Below are 17,608 nucleotides of genomic sequence, written 5' to 3' on the forward strand. Positions count from 1 at the left end.
TACATCTTATATGTCATCAGCTTAGTTTAGATTTGCTTTGTGTGAATGCCACCTGTTTGGTTTCTATATCATACTCCCACCATTCCTAAATATTTGTCTTTTCAGAGATTTCAACAAGTGACTACATACGGAACAAAATGAGTGAATCTACACTCTAAAATATGTCTATATACATCCGTATGTGGTAGTCCTTTTGAAATCTCTAAAAAGACAAATATTTAGGAACAGAGGGAGTATATGGGAATTATGCAATGCCATCTTCTTTAGCCAGGCATCATATACGTGAATCATGCAATGCCATCCTGTTTAGCCAGTCATTGTATACGTGAATCATGCAATGCCATCCTGTTTAGTCAGAGGAGGATTCAGAGAGAGATGACCAGTCGTATTCCCCCCCCCCCCGAGGTGCATGCTCTAACTTGGCTGGGTTATATTGCTCATATCATGCATATGGTGTCTTGCATTGCCATGCCATCTGCTTAGATTAGACATGCTTTGTGTGAATGCCTTCTGTTTGCTTTCTATATCAGATATGTGAATTATGCAATGCCATGTTTTTCAGCCAGTTATCATATATGTGAATTATGCACCGCCATGGAGCCAGGCATCATATATGTGAATTATCTCATGCCATCTTTTTTTTTTCATTACGCATTCCATTTGTCGACAATCTGTGTATATTGAACTACTCTTCATGTGTATCAGCCATTTGAGCTGGTTATGGAAAAATCTGGAGTGAAAACAAGGTCTTCAGAGCAGGCAATGGTACCTGTTGAAGCATATATCTCGATGGTTACAGGGAGCTCCTCAGAGGAGGATTCAGAGACAGATGACCAGTCCTATATCCCACCTGAGGTGTATGCTCTAAGTTGCAATGTTTATATTTCTCATATGATGCATATGGTGTCTTGCATTGCTTAGTTTAGACATCATATGCACAATATTGAATTCTATGTGCTTAGTTTAGAGATCATACATGCGAGTGCCAGCTGCTTAGTATATGATTCAATTATGTCAATTATATCATGCCATCCTGTATACTTAGACAACATGTATGTGAATTATTTCATCCCAACCTATTTTAGAAAGACATCATATAGTTTTGTCATGTCATCCTGTTTAGGTACTCATCATATGTTGAATTATGCCATTATATCCTGTTAAGTTATCCATCATATATCTGAAACTGTGTCATGCTATCCTGTTTAGTTAGGCATCATATATGTGAAACTGTGTCATGCTGTCCTGTTTGGTTAGACAACATATATGTGAATTACCACATCTGTCTATCATACAATGTCTGTACGTTCAATTTCTTTTCTTGTTTATCAGCCATTTGAATTGGAGGGGGTGATGGCAGTATCTAAGGGAGCAAAAACCCGTTCTTCACAAAAGACAGTGCTACCCGTCGATGCAGATAGAACCATGGTTGTACTGGCCCACAAACTAGCCCCACCACACATAATCGAGACTCTTCCAGATTGCACACTTACACCGTTGGGCAGAGAACCAGCTACAACCCATCTAACCGCAACCCCAGCGGATAGTAACCCACTTATAGTTGACAAAGCACCATGTCCACCACAGAGTACCCCCACGCGAGCAGTTTGTAAAGCTACTGCAGTGCCCAAAGCACGAAGACCACCACAGCTAACCCAAACTCCACGTTTAAAGCAGAAGAGCAACTGTTCTCAGGTCAGATTCCGTAGCTATGGTCTATACTCCTTTGCTGTTGCATCACTGTATTTACTCATACCAACTACTTTCGAATTTGAAGGATCCAATTGAAACTCCAATGGCGCAACAAGTATGTTTTAAACCTATTTATTTAACTGGATTGCTGTTCTAACTTCTTGCTCTATGTTGATTTCAGTTTAAGTTGTATAAACAGTTATGTTCTCATGTGATGCACATTACAAGTGCTGCCAATGCTGTGTAGTTTCTCACACTTATATTCTGTCTATGCTGCTGTGTCTTAAAAATATATGAGTTGAACTGTGTCTCTATCTTGATTAAGGAACATAAACTAGAATGATATGGACAATACAGTGACCATAGTACATAGATATATGTTTGTTTCATGCTGTTATCCTGTCCACCTTACTACTGAACCGGTTTACCAAAATGAGTTTCGTATACTACAAGCTAAACCTGTGATGTGTCTGCTTGTTTCTCTTGTAGTATGCAAACAGAATATTGGAGAAGAGCACCCCACTATGCAATGGTAGAGAAAGTAATGCTGATAAGGTTCAAGATAGTGAGACAACCCTGTTGGTCTCCAAGAAAGGTGATAAAAACGATCTTGTAGACAGTGAGAAAACCCCACAGTCCTGCGTTGATGTAGTGTTTGAGTTACTGGCCAGTATCGCTGGCACAAACTCTTCGAACTCGCTGCCTGAATCACTTCGGCTTCTTCAGTCTCAGCTACAAGCTGAAAGGCATCAGTCAGCTATGCTGCGGCAAGAAGCCGAAGGACTGAGGAAGTCCCTGCAGAATTCAGATGCGTACATTCTTGTGCAACAGCAAGCGCTGGAGGATTTAAGCGCCAAACAAGAGAAAGTTAATAAGCTTGCTAAGCATCTTGCCAGCATTATGGGTACCCAGGATATTGTTTCTTGAACTCTTCTGAAGTGGTTTCAGTTCTGGACTTGTTTTGCTGCGGCGTTTATATGCTGCTTTGTTCCCTATATTTGCACTGGTGGCGAACTTTGATGGCCAGTGGATGTAATATGTGTAATAGCCGTGATAGCCTAGCATAAGTTGCTTGCTTATTTATTTCCTTGTTGTCTTGTTTATTTGTTTGCTTGTAGTCAGTGCAGTTCTTTTTCCGCGGTTTGCTAGTGGCTGCAATAACCTATTTTTTAAAACTAGGCCACAATAACCATGGGCTAATATTTACTGTAGTGACACTGGGCCTCCTACGGGCCGTAGAAACAGTGGGCCTTCTATGGGCCGTAGAAACAGTAGGCCTTCTACGTGCCGTAGAAACAATGGGCCTTCTATGGGCCGTATCATCAATGGCCCTTATACGGGCCGTATGATCGATTGGCCAAACATGGGCCAATAACAGGCCGCATTATGGCCGTAAACGGGCTAGAGTTGGAATCGTCCGTTCATGGGCCGACCATAACGGGCCATCGTTAATAGGCCGTATTTGATGACGCTATGAAAACGGCCCAACGTATTAACAGACCACAAACGGGCCGACTGTAACCACGGGCTGAATTTGGCCCACAAGCAGAAAATGACAGTAACGGGCCGTAAGTAAACGAATGCTAGAAATGAGCCCAAGAATAAATGGGCTCTGAGAAGGCCGAAAGATAACATGGGCTGGAAACGGCCCAATGGAATAACAGGCCGTTAATGGGAATAAAGTGATACACTGTTCATTACGGGCCAGTTTCACCACGGGCCGTTAATGGGTGTAAAGTGATACACTGTTCATTACGGGCCAGTTTCACCACGGGCCGTTAATGGGTGTAAAGTGATACACTGTTCATTACGGGCCAGTTTCACCACGGGCCGTTAATAGGCCAAGAGTTACATAGGGCCTCATATGGGCTGAAAGACGTCATGGGCCATACATGGGCCAGAAGTGAAAACGGGCTGGAATCATATTGGATGGCCCAGATGACGCTACTGGGCCTAATTCGGATAGGGCGTAACGGGCCTTGGGTTAGCGGGCTGTAAATGGGCTATATGCGAATAGGCCATTAACAGGCTTTCCATGGGCCGACCCGCCACCTTTTGACCAAGTCAAACGGGCCGGCCTTTTCACAGGAATGGGCCTCTGTTGGGCCGTGCCACGTGTTGACGTATCATAGGCGCCTTCCGTCCAATGAGTGGATGACATCTGTCCCAACGATGAGCCGACACGTGTTTCCTCCAGCCAATGATGATTTTACACGTGGAAAATCCCCATTGGTCGGGGCTGTTAACGGGTTATCGGATCCAAAACCCGACCCGATAGCTTAGCGGCGTTCCGTTACGGTGGATGCCACGTGTCGGTCACCCTTGACGAAAGCACTTCTGTGACGCGCGATTTATCGTCATGGAAGTGGACACTTCCGTGATGATAATTTTGGCAATGTCATGGAACACTTCTATGACAGCACAGGTATGACTATCTTGATTCTGTCATAAATTTGTCATGGATGTACATGCATGACAGAAAACGCGACCTACTGTGACAAACACGTATCATCACGGAAGTGTATTTTTTTTGTAGTGTTGAGGGGTGCCGGACAAATTGAGTGTATGGGATGGCTATGAGGGGTTCAGTTGAACGAGTTTTTCAGTCATGGTAGTGACCATGCTGTCTGCCCGGATGTTTGGGGAGGGTTTGAGGGGTCCAGTTGTAGATGCTCTTAGTAACCTGGGGCTAAAATTCACATGCTCTCCACACCCTTGACTTACTCACCATATGTAGAATTTAATTTAGGCCTAATCATGTTTTGCCCAAAGGCCAAAGGGCCCATAAATTCAAGTGTAGTCCGGGTGGACAACATATATAATGGTTTTAAATGAGGAGAACGAAATAGGAAGTATTACAAATAATGGCTTGAACGACTTTCTGACTCGGGTCCATCCAATTCTATACATTCATTGCTCTTTCCACACCATCATCATGACTAGGACTTGTCACAAATACCATGACTTTCTCCTCGTTGTCAACAATCTCGGCATTGTTACTCAAAAATGCCAAATTGTCCATGTGATGAGCATTAACGATTCTCGCTATCTAAAAACAATGGCAAGAAAATTAATGCATCAATGAAAAATCTACCGCATAATATTTAAGGCACATTGAAAGAATATGGCATCAAGGAATAAACAATCTAAAATAGGTCATGTCACTACATCTATTCCCCCTCTAACACAAACCAAAATATATGACTATCCTAGTGCTTACTCAAAATCACAAACATCATACTGACCATTGTGTCACCACTTCAAGAGAGGATATGGGAGAAATCGACAAAACTAGAATTTTGGCACACTTTACCAATGCCACCAAACAAATGAATTTCATCCAACCAAATCGTGGGAGATGTGAGAAGTTACCTCTAACAGATGAAAAAGGGACCGAATGCACGATAAATGTCATCGATTTGAATACATTTGAAAGAGATTTTAGTGGGAGAGAGAGAGGGGGGGAGGGGGTTGCAACTTGGGTGTGAAAGAGGGAGGAAGAAAGGAGGGGTGAGTGGGTCAGTGGGAGGCCCACCCATTGGCCTTGCGGTCACTTACTCCTTCACAGGGCAACACAAATGGACTTTGGCATTCCTGACGGGATCCGAAGTGCCGGTCCCCATTGTGTTTATACTCAGCTACGCCAACCCAGTAAGGGGGGACTGACCGAGTATGCCAGGGGAAACACCGTTGTCCATAGAGTTGCACGGTTCAAATGAGATGCCATGGCGTGTAGCATTCCGAAAAGGGTTAGATCGGGTTAAACTTATGAATAGGGTCGTTCGTACTAAACTTTCCTAGAAAGTTCAAATTTGTGATTTGGTCACCACACCAAGCTAGAACTACTAATAAATTTTAAAATACCCTCATATTTTTAGCATGTTCTAAGTTAAAAATGGCTAAATCCCAATTGTCTGGAAAGTTTACCTCACGTCAACCGGTTTGGACGAAGAAGAAGGTGTAGCCCGAGATCAAGATGGGAGGCCAGAGTGGCTGTGGTCTCCCCAACAAGGCTCGGCAGGACCTCATTGGAGGCGGGGACAAGATGACTCATCATGATGTCGCCACTGGAGGGGAGGAACAGGGTTGATGGTTTAGGGGCAAGACGGGATGCGATCGCTGGGGCCGGCCTCGGCTCCGGAGACTGGCATGGCTTTGAGGGATGGCCAATAACCCATGCGCCTTGGGTAGGGTGGGGTGGCAAGGCGTCTACGGCAGCTGTGGGATTCCTATCCAGTGGCTCAAAAATTTTCAATTTTTTTAAAGCATCTGATAAATAGATGTCCCTAAATTTTCATGGAAACACTAAAAATCTGACATCAGATTTCTAGGCATGCCAAATTGGATGTTTTTATGGCAATTATACTGGCGTGATGACGGCAAATTTATTTTGCAAGAACGGCAATTTTCTAATACAAAAATAAGCTGAGGCGAATTTGTAATGTTTGCCAACTAAATTTGTCATCCTCTAACAACATAATTTGCCATGAAAAAGTTTGCATCGAAAAATCTGACATCATATCTGTAACGAAGTCCTTCCTTTATACTGTCTCGGGTAAATGTACAAATCTTATTACCAACACGACTCATTAAACTGTAGTAGCAGTGCAACACTAAGCATTGCACCATCGTCCATATATAGACCATCCAGGCCAGGTCACACTTCAGTCTAAAAACAGAACATCTCTCCGCAAGATCAGTCTCTCATCAAAGAAGCGAGATGGCACGCCTATCTTTCGTTCCCATCTCCCTCCTGCTGCTAGCTAGCCTCGCCGCCGCCACCTCGGCAGCAGCCGCTGATCAAGAGGAAGGAGGCATCAGGATCCGCGTGCGGTACCCAACCAAGGAGCAGTCGCAGTGGCTGGACCGCTGGGCGAAGAAGCACCAGGCTCAAGGATCCGGCGAAGGCTTCAGGATCCGGCTGGCCACCGACGAGGAGTCGGCGTTTCTGAACCGCATGTCAGCCCGCGGCGCGGAGAAAACCGGCGGCCGAGCCGGCTACGACGGCCGCATCGAGTTTGGCGACGACCATCCGTATGTTGCATCCTCCTCCGTCCTCACATCCATGTCCACATACTATTGAACTTTGCTCTACTTGCGCTGCTTGCTTGCTACCACCCACCATGCTTATTAAATTTCGCTTCTGGGGTGCAGGAGAATCGTTGTGGATGCCTTCCACTCTCGAGCTCACACGTCCAAGGCGAACGATGATCTTTAGGAGCATTGGTGCCTAATGGGCGAGGCCATGGATGACCTCGTGTCCTTGTCGATGAACGGAATTGACAATGGAGGATGGCAGCAAGGAGTGGCTGTCGTGTATCACTAGCCTGTTTTAGTAGCTTGTTTTTTTTTTCTAATCTGTTTTTGTAGCTTGTTATGGCGTCGCGGCCAGTAGTGTTTGTCCTCGGAGATATTATCGAATTCATCATCATCTAGTAGTTGCAGTGATTGTGGTTTATTATGCAGTGTGGCGTGGTCTCCATTTGCAATTGTACTTGTTTGTTGCCTAATATAAATGGCAGATCTCTCCTGCAAATTCCTGTAAAAATCTATTTGGTTATTTAGAAAGATCTCCTATTAATTCTAGAATGTTGATCCTAGCAAAGCAAATGTGAAATCATGTAATAAAGAGCGATAATGAAATGTTTTGTGGGACAAAATTTGAATATTAGAATGTCAAGTTTTATGGGAGGGAGGTAGTACACAACAAAGACAATTGTACATGCAGCAAAAGAAAAAGGAAAACATGATAGAGGTCCATAAATAAAATAAAAATAATGAGTGAGTAAAGAATTTTATGCGCTGTGAAAATCCAGTACAACCCGTTTACTGTGAAACAAATAATCTGTTTGAACTTCGTACCGAGTACTCTGACGAGCAACTACAAGCCACATGCATTCAACACACACTTCAGGTGGTGGTACTTCTCATGACATCACCAATGATTCGTAAACAATGTGCAGATTACTATGGAAATTCACAGGGGCAAGTAAGTGCGGGGGCACTCCTCTGCCACGCCCAACACTCGGTTTGCCTCGCAATTCACGAAGTAGTTGAATCCCGCGTCATATTGGTACTCCATCCGTTCCAAATTATTTATTTATTTTCAAAATTAGATTATATAGACATATTTTACTGTATTTGTTTACTTATTTCAGCCTGCATGTAGCCCATATTAAAATATTCAAAACATCTCACATGAGTGAGCGGAGGGAGTGCAAATTTAACTATATAATGCTACAAATATCTACGGACAGCCTTTTACAATGATTCCCCCCAAAGAGAGCTTTGTATTGTGATGAAACAAGGGTACAAAACGTCTGTTTTAACTTCCAAGTTCCAACTACTGACTGAGCAAGCAAACCGAAACCACATGCATTGATTCAACACACACTGGAGTCAAACTGTCAGCTGAGGCGAACGGCTCCATGACATGATCATAAGCTGCTGCTGATGACACCCACGTTGAACTTGCAAGAGCTGGTAGCAGCTGGTACATGCATGATCACGCCCTACGGCCTGCAACACTACTGCTGCTGCTGGTAAATCTTTTTGGGCACATGCGCTGCTGGCATTTGTTTGGCAGTTGAGTGGCGCGCACTGCGTGGCTGGTCATACAAAGTTACACCCAGCAACAAGAGCCCTAAAATCACAATTGGGATCCACGGTAGAACACCAACGTCCCTCCCTGAAACCCACAATGGTAGTGGGAACTATGCATCCGCGGTAGGTCACGCAGCTCACGCGGCTCTGCTCTTACCTATCCGGTCCATATATGCTTCTCTCGTTCGCTTGGCCGGCCACAGTTAGTTCACGCAGTTGAAGTTGCAAGAAGCAGCTTGTGTGCATTCCTCTGTAGTGTGCCATGGCTCGGCTCTACCAGCTCACCGTCCTCTCCGTCTTCTTCTTCCTGCTCCTCACCGGCCTCGTGGCTGCCGATCCGTCTGGAGGGAAGAAGGTCGGGAAGAAGGTGATCATGACGGTGCGGTATCCGGCTGCCGACTCGGGGGAGAAGGTCACGATCTCGACGCACCTCATCGGCGAGGGCGGGGTCGGCGACAGCCACTTCCATCTCGACGGCGACGACTACGAACCGTATGCCTCTTTCTCTCACTCTCCAACTCATCGTCACAAAGCACACACTCGAGCCAGCCGTGTGGTTTAGTTTGCTTGATTTCATATATTTCTGGCTAAGCTTGCGATCGATCTTCACTTCTTCAGCATCATTTTCGCCACGAAAAACCTTGTGTCGGCCCTGGAGAAGGTAGGAGATCCGCAGGCCTCTCTATCCGAGGTAACGAACATTTTGCCCCTCCCTATCTCATCCGTTGTTTCAGATTTCAGAACGCAAATGTAAGCTTTCAGAACGCAAATGTAAGCTACTGACCTTTGCCTAATTGTTTCTCAGCTGTAGAAGCACGTACGTGACGTGAGTGAGCTTTCACGGGGCTCACTGCATGCTCAGTGGTGGTTGCATGCCCAGTCAGTGGAGATTGGTGATGGAGCTCTTCTTTTCTTTCGTCTCTGAGATAATACATTAGGCACTTTTTATTTTGTTGTTGTGCTCATTCGGGGAGCGTATCGGGTGGCCTACTATTTAGGCTGTGTATCTTGGATTCCGTCATCTATTTGTTTTTCTTCTGCTCAATTTTCGTCAAGTCGAGGATCTCTATTGTGCTTTAGTATTAACAGATTAAATAGAGCATAGCTGCACAAATATAATCAAATACAGATGGGAAGGATATAAAAAATGTAAGAAACAAAGAGGGATACAAGTGAGGAACTGATTGAGATAGAAAACAGGGGGATACATTAGCTTGTTTTGAAAAGAAGGATTTTATTGAACAAAGTAGCACCAAAGTACGTAGTTCAATCCAAGTTCTCAAGCAAAGCTGAATAAAATGAAAAAAAAAAGCTGCCACAACCAGCGAAAAAAGGACTAGATAACAATAGACACCTATCTTATTGTTGGAACGTCATCCAAATCGATTGTAAGTATCCCGTGCTACCGTATCTCAACGGTTGCACCCGTACGCCATATGCTCCCTTACTTCAGCATGGTTGAGTAACGACCACGTATAGACCCATACAGATGCCTGAAAGATGACCTCGTACATTAGCTAATAACGCCTCTTACGATCGCTGGTAATGCTATCAAGACAAAGTCAACTTATATGCACATATCTTTTTTTAAGTCGGACCTTAGGACTCGTTTTGTTAAACAAAATAGAAAAGAGATGTCTGGTTAATTTGTGGAAAACCAGGTAGAAACTATTACAACACATCAACGTGGCATCTCGCCTCCACCCTGCCTCGCCTCCGGCAAGCTTCTATACATGCCTCGCCGTGGTGTCCCCGTCTCCATCTCGGGGTCCGTTTAATCCAGTCAGGGGTCAAAACGAAAAGGCTGCCCACTTGCACCCGTCAAGCGTCAAGCTCGCTCCGCCTTGGAAGTTGTGGTGAGACGCATCACCGCCAGCTCTGACTTGCTTCCGTCTTGGACTTTCTAGCTACCGTCCCCTCGCCTCGCTACCACTCAGCGCGGCGCCCCCCATCTCAGCGTTGGGGCTTCGCTCCTCTCCCATCAAAATTCGATTCACACCACTTGGAAACTTAGCCGACTAAGATTTAGCAAAATCAAAATTCATTTGGTTATAGAATATATGAATAAACAACCTTTTTAGCGTGGAACAAAGGATCTGTTTCAACTTTGTACCGACAAGCAAACAGAAGCCATATGCATTTAACACACACTTTAAGTGAGAAGCGAGAACCAGGCCACTAGCAAGCTACTGAATAACGGATGGTTCTTTGCCTCGATGTTCAGGACCAGGCTAGCATTATCAAGCGATGTATAATGATGTTTTACCTGCCTGCCTGCCTCTCTTTAATAAAAGTGGGGCGGGAAAACCCCTATTTATTAAAAGAAAAAAAAATCATTTGGTTATTGAAAATAATGAACAACCCATTTTAGCATGAAACAAAGAAACTCTGTTTCAACTTTGTACCGATGAGCAAACAGAAGCCACATGCGTTCAACACACACTTTGACCAAGAAACGAGAACCTGACCACCAACAACCGTCTCATAGACGGTATTACTCCCTGTTCTAGATACATCCATTTCAATGACAAGTATTTTCGGACGGAGGGAGGCAGACGCTCCATGCATGCATGAGTTGATCGATCACACTAAAGATGAAGTAGCACCGGTGACTCGTGCATGATCGGTCTGTACAAGCTGTATGGGGTTTTGGATCATGCATGTATGTCTGCTTAAACATCATTTATACATGACACTCCAAAACCTTTCGAAAGGACATGAATCGTAAACGACGTTCAGATCACAAATGACATGCATGACTCGTGCATGCATTTTATGTTAGGCATATCGAACTTCATTGTCGTGTAAATTAAATTAGTGGGTTTCATGAAATATGAACAAAGGGGAGGTGTAGAGGAAAAAGGAGAGGGAGGACTGGCTTACAGCAAACAAAAAAAAGTGAGCAATATCTACAAACTGCCTTTTGCTGTGAAACAACAGGTCTGTGTCGACTTTCAAGTGTACTGCCGATGCGCAAACAGAAAGCACATGCATTTATTCAACACACACTTTCCAGAAAGAAAATCGACAAGCTTGCAGCGTCAAACTGTCAACTTTTCAGACAGTTGAGGCAAACGGCTCCATGATCATAAGCTGATGACACCCACGTTGAACTAGCACTAGCAAGTACTCCCTCCGTTCCAAAATACTTATCGTGGTTTTAGTTTACAAATTTGAACTAAAACCACGACAAGTATTTTGGAACGGAGGGAGTAGCACACACTGCACCCACGTTGAACTAGCACTAGCAAGTACGCACTGACACTACGGCCGAGGAGATCAGATTGACAGTTGAGTGGCACACACTGCGTGAGTGCCCACGCAGAGTTACACTCAGAAACAAGAACTCAGCTCTTGTACATTAGAAACCTAGCTAATCCATTCGTCTTTTTTTTTTTCCAGGGTTAAGACAGAGGCCGGCCGGGGTTATCCCATTTTCGAAAAAAAGAAAGAAATAAAAGAACACCAGTGTCTCTAAAACCATACTGGCAACAGTACGTAACTCGCAGCAGTTCACACAGCTCTTCTCTTACCTGTCCACCATATATGCGTGCTTGGCCGGCCACATTTCGTTCACCCAGTTGAAGTAGCAAGCAGTAGGTTCTGTGCACTCCTCAGCCCGAAGTCTGCCATGGCTCGGCTGGCCCTCCTCTCCGTCTTCTTCTTTTTGCTCATCATCACCGGCCTTGTGGCTGCCGCTCCGTCCAGTGGGAAGGTCGGCAAGAAGGTGACCATGACCGTCCAGTTCCCGCCTGCCGACTCGCCACCGGGGGAGATGATCACGATCTCAACGCACTACGTCCGCGAGGACGGGGTGCACGACAGCCACGTCCATGTCGACTGCGACGACCACGAGCCGTATGCTCTCTCTCTCTCTCTCTCTCTCTCTCTCTCTCCCCGACTCCGACGAGCCGCCGCGTGATTTACCTTGATTTTAATTCTAGCTAATCTTGCGGTTGATCTCCAGCCAGCTCGGTTCCGCCGCAAAATATCTTGTGAGGAGCCTGGAGAAGATACGAGATGAGGAGGCGTCTCCATCCGAGGTATCGTACATTTTGCCCCTCCCTATCTACCCATCGGTTCATTTCTCAGAACTCAGAACGCAATGCAAACTGCTCACATTTGCCACCTTGTTTCTGGCTTGTAGGCCTACAACATGCCCAGTCAGTGGATGGACGTTCTCTTTGAATTGGTCTCAGGGAAAATTAGGCGCGATTTACTTTATTATCGTAGTATTGTCTCTGCAAGGAGCTCCTTCGCTCGTGCGAACAATCAATCGGTCTACTGACATTGGGTGAAGAAATCTTCTGCATTCAGTCTGTGGAGTGCCCATTCGGGAAGCGTATCCTATGGATCATTATTTAGGCTGTAGTGATGTGGTGGCGTGCACTGTGCAGGGTGCTTTAGTACATCTGCCTTCAGTTATCTCGTGTACCTTGGATTATGTAGCTTAACATATCTTCCGTGTTGAAGAAAGAAAACATCTTCTTGTTCTTCTATTTATGTATTTCTGATCAATTTCTGTGAAGTGGAAGATCTTTATTGTGTTGTACGCACCTAATAACACCATGAACGAAAGTGTCGGCTTATTATTTACAGTTAATTTTTCTTAAGTCAGACCTTAGGAATAGATTCATTAAAAACATAGGAGAGAGTTGTCCGGTTTATTTGAAATCAGGTAAAAACCGTTACAACTCACCTGCAAGACGTAGCATCACGGCCGATCTAGCTACCCACCAGAAGACCCACACTGATCGCCGAACAGTGGAACACCGTCGAGGTTGCTTGCAAAGTGTCATTGTGATCACTTCTTCCCGAACAAGCGACTCCAACTCCACCAAAGACGACGGACCAAAAGCACTCCGAAGAAACAACACACGAAAACGTTGTAGAACTATGCCAAACAATCAGCCAAACACGTTGAGGATTAGGCAACTCCGACTTCAACAACTATCCCCACAGGAGAAAGAAGCGAGTTATTTACTCGAAACCACCACACTTGGGGCTAGGGTAACAACTTGGTACCACATTCAAGCCAGGGCACAAATAACCACCAGGAATGCGCCTAATGTGTAACGCGAAGCACTGATTCTGGAATTTAGTTGCAAAAACAGCGAAACCGACAGGTGAGGCCCGCCTGCCGGGCTGATGTGGTGTGCTTATGTGAACAATTTGCTGAGTTGGACGAGGGTCCCGCCTGTCAATGACTCGAGTGTTCATCTATTTTCCATTTTTTCTTTTTCTCCCGGACATTTCAACAAATAGGTAATGGGCACTTATCTACGCACTACACACCGTCGGCGCTGCTCGTCGCCCTGAGAATATCGACAAACCTATTATACCACGTTATTGGAAAGAATATCGACATACCTATTATACCACGTTGAAACACATGAAGAAGGTGGGGATTAAAAGAGGAGAACACGAGAAAATTCGACGTGCTAGTATCCAACACAAAGTTATGTGGAGAAATTGCGCGCTATAAAGTTCTATAATTGGTTCAGTGAACGCTTCTTTGATGTTCGAGGAATTGATCCAGATCTTAATGATCTATCCAGAGGCCCAAAATGATAGGTTAGACGAAATTAATAGTGATTTTTGAATAAACCTTGGGTTCAGGCTTCCAATATATACTTAATAGACAAAGTATGAGTCCTCAGACTTCCAATATACTTGGGATACTGCCTTTGAGCCCACATATTTAGGAGGGTTTGCCATACACCATTTTCCTTCAACACTCTAAACAACCACTTACCGATGAGGGCGGTATTTTTAACCTCCAAGTCATGAATACCCAGGGTTACAAGCTTGCTATGAAAGAAATGATGATAGGTCACAGACTCAGAATTCAAGCGTTACCCTACAAGCTCAGCTAGGAAATAAGAAAAACAAACATATATACTACGTGTACATAGATAACATATGGGAGCTGGACTATATGGATGGATTAGCAAAAATTGAGTCAGTTGTAAAGATAATGGTCATACTAATCAACAAGGTTTCCTACAAGAATGATCCAATCATTTTTGATCAATTTGTTCATCAAGTCTTCTACATCGACCACGCGAGAATAGAAAATTGACACGTGCTAATGCACTAAATTGAAGTATCCTTTCCATAGAAGGTATAATCGATGAGGACGATTATAATCGAGTTGACGATATTGTCCATATCGTGCCTGGACCAATAAAAGAGGGCGGCGAAGTACTATCGAAGCCTTACCTTTGGGATTATCACCATCATGACGTAATTGTCTAATATGCATGTCTTGTAAGGTTTCGTTATTTTGAGTTGAATTGTGTAAGATTTAATATTTGCATTCTATGGTTTTGAATTAAAATGTGTATGCACATTTTTTTTGCACTGCATGATTTTGAATTGAGCTATGTATGATTTCGAGTTGAACTATGTCAATGCATGATACTGGAAGTAGTCTCGATAGGGTGTCACGCGTAGCTGAAAGTACAGACGGGAAGCCACACAGTGAAGGTAATATCATACTCCCGCTTGATTGATTGATGATATAAATGCCTCGTATGAGGGGGTTATAATGGCATATCATAAGTTCATCGAGACTACAGATTGGATGCTATGAGCTAGCCCTGGCTTCACCTTATAAAAGGGGGACGAGGCTTAGGGTTTACGTGAGTCCTAGTCGTTTATGATTGACTTGGGAGGCCGCCGTAATCTTCGGGATCATATTGCATACCCAGTTGGTGGATGCTTCTAGACCAGGCCCGCGAGAGGGTATAGGGCCTGGGTGAAGTTACGGCATGTTGGGTCCCGAGGCCGACCTTGTGGGTTGACTTCCTGCCTTGCGATGTACCCCCGGTACATGGCAGCGTTCGTAGCACCTGAGCTTGTCAAAAGCTCGATTGTGTCTGGGTTGAACTGAAACCTTACACGCCATCTTGGGCTGTTTGGCCAGGTCCTGAAGGGCTACCGAGGATTGGTGAAAGGAAAATATTGAGTGTCGGCTTTGCCGCGAGGCAGGAGAAAGGCATGATCTACAGTGCTTGGAAGCTTGAGAGGGAAGCCGGAGCAAGCCACGCGAGGCGTCCAACCTCTTGATCTAGGTTTGTCGTTGAAGATGACCCACTTTCGGAGAGCCAGTTTCAGTGAGACCAAGCGTATTGAATCTTTGAGTGATGTCATCGTGAAAGGCCCAGTCCGGTTTGGTCCCCGCATGGAGAGCAATGTACCCACCCGAATTGAGCCTGGAACGGTCAAGCATGGGGTGCGAGGTGTTGTCGGTCCCAGTGAAGGTTGCGTCCCATCGCCTGCCACATCTAAACTGCCTCCAATAATTTGGTAGCAGTATATAACCAATTTCGTATACCAAGAGTTAATTCACTGGGAAAGTGTCCATTCGTTGTGCAACAATATAAGTGGGAAGTGATGCGTTCGTCACAATTTTGAGTTGGTGAGTTGTTGCTGGGCACCTATTTGTTGGAAATATGCCCTAGAGGCAATAATAAATAGGTTATTATTATATTTCCTTGTTCATGATAATCGTTTATTATCCATGCTAGAATTGTATTGATAGGAAACTCAGATACATGTGTGGATACATAGACAACACCATGTCCCTAGTAAGCCTCTAGTTGACTAGCTCGTTGATCAATAGATGGTTACGGTTTCCTGACCATGGACATTGGATGTCGTTGATAACGGGATCACATCATTAGGAGAATGATGTGATGGACAAGACCCAATCCTAAGCCTAGCACAAGATCGTGTAGTTCGTTTGCTCAGAGCTTTTCTAATGTCAAGTATCACTTCCTTAGACCATGAGATTGTGCAACTCCCGGATACCGTAGGAATGCTTTGGGTGTGCCAAACGTCACAACGTAACTGGGTGGCTATAAAGGTGCACTACGGGTATCTCCGAAAGTGTCTGTTGGGTTGGCACGAATCGAGACTGGGATTTGTCACTCCGTGTAAACGGAGAGGTATCTCTGGGCCCACTCGGTAGGACATCATCATTATGTGCACAATGTGACCAAGGAGTTGATCACGGGATGATGTGAGTTACGGAACGAGTAAAGAGACTTGCCGGTAACGAGATTGAACAAGGTATAGGGATACCGACGATCGAATCTCGGGCAAGTAACATACCGTTAGACAAAGGGAATTGAATACGGGATTGATTGAATCCCCGACATCGTGGTTCATCCGATGAGATCATCGTGGAACATGTGGGAGCCAACATGGGTATCCAGATCCCGCTGTTGGTTATTGACCGGAGAACGTCTCGGTCATGTCTGCATGGTTCCCGAACCCGTAGGGTCTACACGCTTAAGGTTCGATGACGCTAGGGTTATAGGGAAAGTATGTACGTGGTTACCGAATGTTGTTCGGAGTCCCGGATGAGATCCCGGACGTCACGAGGAGTTCCGGAATGGTCCGGAGGTAAAGATTTATATATGGGAAGTCCTGTTTTGGTCACCGGAAAAGTTTCGGGTGAAATCGGTAATGTACCGGGACCACCGGGAGGGTCCCGGGGGTCCACCAAGTGGGGCCACAAGCCCCAGAAGGCTGCGTGGGCCAAGTGTGGGAGGGGACCAGCCCCAGGTGGGCTGGTGCGCCCCCCCCACCAAGGCCCAAGGCGCATGGGAGAGTGGGAGGGGGCAAACCCTAGGTCCAGATGGGCCTTAGGGCCCATCTAGTGGGGCGCCTCCCCCTCTCCTCCCCTTGGCCGCCCCCCTTGATGGGATCTAGGGCTGGCCGCCTCCTCTTGGGGGTGGAAACCCTAAGGGGGGCGCAGCCCCCTTCCCCCCTATATATACTTGAGGTTTGGGCTGCCATACACACACGAGAAAGTCTCCTTTTGGTGCTGCCCTACCCCTCTCCCTCCTCCTCCTCTCCCGCGGTGCTTGGCGAAGCCCTGCGGGATTGCCACGCTCCTCCATCACCACCACGCCGTCGTGCTGCTGCTGGATGGAGTCTTCCCCAACCTCTCCCTCTCTCCTTGCTGGATCAAGGCGTGGGAGACGTCACCGGGCTGCACGTGTGTTGAACGCGGAGGCACCGTACTTTCGGTGCTTAGATCGGAATCAACCGCGATCTGAATCGCTACGAGTACGACTCCCTCATCCGCGTTCTTGCAACGCTTCCGCATCGCGATCTACAAGGGTATGTAGATTCACTCCCCTTCCCCTCGTTGCTAGATTACTCCATAGATTGATCTTGGTGATGCGTAGAAAATTTTGAATTTCTGCTACGTTCCCAACAGTGGCATCATGAGCTAGGTCTATGCGTAGTTTCTATGCACGAGTAGAACACAAAGAAGTTGTGGGCGTCGATGTTGTCA

The 17,608-nt window shown here is 45.6% G+C and overlaps 3 protein-coding genes across 3 annotated transcripts; all 3 read left to right on the plus strand.

Moving 5' to 3' along the window:
* Positions 1-6,377: 6,377 nt before the first annotated feature.
* Positions 6,378-7,209, plus strand: LOC123164661 (uncharacterized). Its single transcript, XM_044582209.1, has 2 exons — positions 6,378-6,726; positions 6,847-7,209. Exons 1-2 carry the CDS (start codon positions 6,413-6,415, stop codon positions 6,908-6,910), a joined length of 378 nt encoding a protein of 125 aa, XP_044438144.1. The 5' UTR covers positions 6,378-6,412; the 3' UTR covers positions 6,911-7,209.
* Positions 7,210-8,373: 1,164 nt separating this feature from the next.
* Positions 8,374-9,340, plus strand: LOC123164670 (uncharacterized). The gene is made up of 3 exons (XM_044582218.1): positions 8,374-8,787; positions 8,914-8,986; positions 9,101-9,340. Exons 1-3 carry the CDS (start codon positions 8,558-8,560, stop codon positions 9,104-9,106), a joined length of 309 nt encoding a protein of 102 aa, XP_044438153.1. The 5' UTR covers positions 8,374-8,557; the 3' UTR covers positions 9,107-9,340.
* Positions 9,341-11,819: 2,479 nt separating this feature from the next.
* Positions 11,820-12,794, plus strand: LOC123164681 (uncharacterized). The gene is made up of 3 exons (XM_044582229.1): positions 11,820-12,153; positions 12,263-12,338; positions 12,443-12,794. Exons 1-3 carry the CDS (start codon positions 11,927-11,929, stop codon positions 12,581-12,583), a joined length of 444 nt encoding a protein of 147 aa, XP_044438164.1. The 5' UTR covers positions 11,820-11,926; the 3' UTR covers positions 12,584-12,794.
* Positions 12,795-17,608: the final 4,814 nt, after the last annotated feature.

Source organism: Triticum aestivum, chromosome 1D (genome assembly GCF_018294505.1).
Source record: "Triticum aestivum cultivar Chinese Spring chromosome 1D, IWGSC CS RefSeq v2.1, whole genome shotgun sequence".
Classification (NCBI taxonomy): Eukaryota; Viridiplantae; Streptophyta; class Magnoliopsida; order Poales; family Poaceae; genus Triticum; species Triticum aestivum.